At 41.0% G+C, this 5,000-nt stretch overlaps 1 protein-coding gene across 1 annotated transcript in view; it reads left to right on the top strand.

Annotated features, from left to right (window-relative positions):
• The first annotated feature begins 1,305 nt into the window (after positions 1-1,305).
• The window catches only part of LOC134005490 (sodium/calcium exchanger 1-like), a 48,060-nt gene continuing 44,365 nt past the window's right edge, over positions 1,306-5,000 (top strand). Inside the window, exons 1-5 of the mRNA XM_062444415.1 lie at positions 1,306-1,365; positions 2,893-3,032; positions 3,151-3,303; positions 3,397-3,624; positions 3,718-4,128. Coding sequence (XP_062300399.1) covers positions 2,982-3,032; positions 3,151-3,303; positions 3,397-3,624; positions 3,718-4,128 — 843 coding nt within the window. The 5' untranslated portion in view covers positions 1,306-1,365; positions 2,893-2,981. The remainder of the gene's footprint in view (positions 1,366-2,892; positions 3,033-3,150; positions 3,304-3,396; positions 3,625-3,717; positions 4,129-5,000) is intronic.

Raw genomic sequence — 5,000 nt, 5'->3', positions numbered from 1 at the left:
TGCAAGCATTGATATGGGCAAAAACAACCTTTCTATTAACTGTATGTTGTATCTTGTAAATCAGGAAATGATCAATAATTAAACTATAAATGTGTGGGACATAACGTGAGCATTTGGACAGACAGTGGAGAGGCCTATTACACTGCGACACTGGTGTGGGATGTTTCTGTTGATGTTTTTATACTTTTTTTCTGCCTTTAAAATGTGTAAGTATTGGAATTCATAAGAATTGGTCAGTCTGTAGTAGCCGTGACTCCAGTTAGCTTCACAGTGTCCTTCCCCGAGTGATAAAACAAATACAGTTACCTTGATGATATCAACCAACCTCTGCATTTACCTTGGTTATCTGATTACATCACATTTGATTTCAGGAATCCTTTTTTCATATGTAAGAGAAGGAAGGTCCAGCACAAAGACATGTTACTGACCTTTTAGCCCTGTATGAGCCACTTAAAAGTCTGTGCTGCTCGGAAAGATTTCTATCACCAAGTGTAATTTAACTCAATATGTTCTTCAAGTCCCTGTAAAGGTTCTATCTGCTCTGCGGTCCAGATAAAAGAAAACGACTGTTCTACAGTCCAGATTAAAAACGAGGTGATAGATTTTTTTTCATTTGAGCTCCTGAGGAACTCAGCCTGGCTACTTCAACTTTATTATAGACTTTATTATAGAAACTTTATTACAGATTCTGGTCCCAACTGTATCTTCATTTACAGCACTTTTACAGACTTGCTTTTATGTAATGACCTTTCGTTATTGCCTTTATTGCTTTTTCATTTGGTTTAACATGGTCTAATCCACCATCAAGCTCTTTGCAACCATGTTCTATTGAGTTCTCTGACATTATAAAGAATGATGTTACTCTTAGTTACAGATGTAAGGTTTTGCTGATCGATCAAAGCCAGCTTTGTGTTATTAATTTCAGGTTTTACCACTTTCTATGTGCTTTAATTAAAGGCACTTGAGATGATTTAAAAGCAATATTTCGATAGTTAATTCAATTACAGCTCAAACAAATAGTTCACTTGAATGTTCACTACAGTATGTGGTGTTATTAAAACATTAAGTATCACTGCTCATACTCAGTCTCCACTCTCTCTGTCTCTGTCTATCTCTAGGTTTTGGACATCACTTCTGAGGCGACCCAGTAGAACCCAGTAGAGTCCAGTGAAGGCTCGGCTGCATCAGCAGAAATGGCTCCAGCAGCAACGCCCTCACCTCCATCCTCCCTCACCTCCCGCCTCTCCCACTCTTCCTCCCTTCTGTTTTTGCTCTCCTTCTTTTTGCTGCTGTCGTACCCTGGATCAGTCCATGCAGGCTCATCTGAGAAAAACTGCTCAGCCAGTGGAGACCCCTGTCAGGAAGGTGGGTTGGTCTATCTGTGAGCATACTGTAGTTGAGTGTATATCAGGAAGGATTACACGGGATAGAGTTGTGTACTCAACCCTTTCAGCAAGTGCAGCTTGCAGAGAGGGTTAAGTAAGGGAAAAGATTAAGCCTCTGGTTTGGCTGTCTGTGCAGTAGACACATAAGCTATTGATATGATTCTTTACTAAAGCAGCTAGATCAGCAAAGTTTCAGTTCATCATTGATACCAAGCAGACTTCAGACAAAAACAAAAGTCAACCTAATCTGAGAGGAAACACTCATGTCTCCTCTAGCTTTTGCCTCTAAAGAAGCTTATTCAATTATATAAGAAACAATAAATAATTATGAAATTCATGATCAGTTGTTATGTCTGTGTTTTAAGGGACAGAGGAGATGTGTTATAATATATGGCCTGACTGAATTCATATATATGTAATTTGACTTACTGCTGATTTAATAGCCTTTTAGGGCCTCCATTATCTAGGTAGCATTATCCATCAAGGACATATAAAAGAGGTTTGTACAGAGAAAATGAGACTACACTTTATACATAAATATTATATTCAGCTGGTTGAGGCAAGCAGAAGAGTGCATTTATTTATTTAATCAGTTAAAGGACCCCTTAGTTTCTAATCAATCTCTTACTTTATTTTGTACCCAATGGGCCATTAGTTGTGCAGCAGTGTATTACAGGATAAAAAACACATGAACACAACATATAAATATAAAAGCATCTAAATAAATACAAAAAAATACACACATTAAAACAATTTAAAACAAACTGTTTTAATAAAAATATATAAATAACCCAACATTTGTGGTGTCTAGGATTTGGCTTCTGAGTTGGTTTGTGGGCCCAAATCACCTCTTCTTCACAGAGTTTGATTGAGAGATGGCCAAGTGGATGAAAGTGTTTTTTGTATTTGTTAGTTCTTGCTAATGGGACTCTAAAAGGAGAACCAGAAGGATCTGAAACTGGATTTGGCAGAAGTGTAAATTCTGAAGTGGTGTAATCTCTTGGCATTTATTGATTGTAGCACACTTTGCCAACTCATCCTGTGCCCTCTGTCCAAAGGCTCTCCAAATAACAAGAAAGAGATTTATTTGTTTATGGCGGGGTGCTAATGCACTAGTTGAAGTTGAACTATGTTAACAGGATATTCATAAAACACCCACATGAGGAACACCACAACATATGGTGGAGACGTTTGTTTAATTACTTACCAAAAAGGCAACACTGGTGAGTTATTGGCTGATTGTTTCAATTTACTGCCTTAAAACTAGAACACATCGATCTAATCATATACGTTTTACTGAGACAAATGGGACCGTATGGAAAATATCCCACTTATTATAATCCTTAATCAGCGTGTACTGCCACTGAGCTTCTACAAAATGCCTGCTGTGGCGGACTATACAAGATTAGAGAGGGGGAGATTAGTGAGGTTATTACACAAAATTGTTCCAGCAACATATTGCTTGTGATCCTCTGCTGCAAAACTCAAAGTTGATTATCAATTTCAGGAGTGGTGCTGCCAGTGTGGAACCCCCAGAACCCTTCGGTTGGGGACAAAGTGGCACGGGCCATTGTTTACTTCGTTGCACTCATCTATATGTTCCTGGGCATGAGCATTATAGCAGACCGATTCATGTCTTCTATAGAGGTAGGTGACACATGAATAACAAGGCAGTTATTTTACTGAATTATGAGCTTTCGTGACACCTTGACAGCATCTTTGCAAAATTCCCTTTTCTTTCTTCTCTTTTCATTCCCTCTTTTAGGTCATAACCTCCCAGGAGAAGGAAATCACCATAAAGAGGTCAAATGGTGAGACCACTACGGCCACGGTCAGGATCTGGAACGAGACTGTTTCCAATCTCACTTTAATGGCCTTGGGTTCTAGTGCCCCTGAGATACTGCTGTCTGTTATTGAGGTTGGTACAATATGAGCCGGGTGGTTACACATCAGATTAACCAATACAGAGAGTAATGGGAAAACGGTAATCTGATTTTCACCCCACATATAGGTTTGTGGTCACGGTTTCGAGGCTGGCTCTCTGGGTCCCAGTACCATCGTGGGCAGCGCTGCCTTCAACATGTTCGTCATCATCGCTGTGTGTGTGTATGTGGTTCCCGATGGAGAGACGCGCAAAATCAAACACCTTCGAGTATTTTTTGTCACGGCAGCCTGGAGCATCTTTGCCTACATTTGGCTGTACCTGATTCTGAGTGTCTCCTCCCCTGGAGAGGTGGAGGTGAGGATATATAACAACTGTTGACATGAGGAGGGAATATGGGAGGAAGAGAAGGTTGAATAATGGGTTATTAACTTCTTATCTCTCCTGTAGGTGTGGGAGGCGGTGCTGACCTTCCTCTTCTTCCCCCTCTGCGTCGTCCAGGCCTGGGTGGCTGATCGGCGCCTCCTCTTCTACAAGTATGTCCGCAAGCGTTACCGTGCCGACAAGCACCGTGGCATCATCATTGAGACAGAAGGTGCGGATGTAGGGTTAGGAGGTATGGACGGAGGAGTTGGAGGAGCGTTGGGTCCGGGAGGGTTCACCAAAATGGACATGCTGGAACTGGACGGACAGATGGCATTGAACTGTCACAGCGGGATGGATGGAGGGATGTTGGAGGACAGAGGACAGAAGGACGAGGAGGATGAGGCTAGGAGGGACATGGCGAGGACGCTGAAGGACCTGAAGCAGAGGCACCCGGATAAAGACATGGAGCAGCTGATTGAGATGGCCAATTACCAGGTTAGGAGGAGTGTCCTTGCATCCACACAGAGTCCATCTATACATCATGATTGGTGATGCAGCCATCAGACAATCAACAGTTCAGGCACAGGCGCTTGCAATTCCTCATTTCTAACAAATAATCACCGTTAGCGTTAGTGGAAAAGGTGCTACGCTTTGAGGAAGCTCTCAAAAAATCAAAGCAGCATATTGAAACATTTGAGAATTAGCTTCTTTGTCCGGAGGAATGATTGATTGAATGTGACCACTCTCACGTTGTTAGTTAAGTATTGAACTCAAACTGGGAAGTGATTAGCGTAGCTTAGCATAAAGATTGGAAGCAGTCGGTAACAACTAGCCTATTTCTGTCCAAAGCTCTAAAATACATCTACCAACACCTCTAAAGCTCACTCATTAAGATGTCTGTGTGAAAACAGAAATGTTGTTGTGGAAAGTTGAGGTTTTATACTGAGTTATGTGCTTGAACAAAACGTTATTAGCAAACAGTGGCCAGGTGCAGTGACTTCCTGTGTTGTTGTTTACTGCAGTTTACCAAAAAAATAGCTAACTTTTCTGTTTGTGTGAGATTTGTGTCCATTAGTCAGTGTTAGAGGACATTTTTGGAAGTGACCCAATTTCTGAGCTATTTAAGATCTTTTTACATCTAACAACAGAATCAAACAGTAGACAGTGCATCATTTTGCATTACATTGCATATGTGACTCATCTGAGGGTGACATTGTGTTGGAAATGATGCTTTGACGCATTCAGTTGTGAAGAACAAGGTGTTTTAGGTGATAGCTTCAGGAAGGTGACAGCACAGAGCTGTTAGAGAGACAAAAAATCATGATGCTCTAGAGCAACTTCTAAGTTGTATAACATGATTCATTTGC

The sequence above is a fragment of the Scomber scombrus genome, chromosome 23 (assembly GCF_963691925.1).
Source record: "Scomber scombrus chromosome 23, fScoSco1.1, whole genome shotgun sequence".
NCBI classification, from domain to species: Eukaryota; Metazoa; Chordata; class Actinopteri; order Scombriformes; family Scombridae; genus Scomber; species Scomber scombrus.
This window is presented reverse-complemented; position numbering and strand designations above follow the sequence as displayed.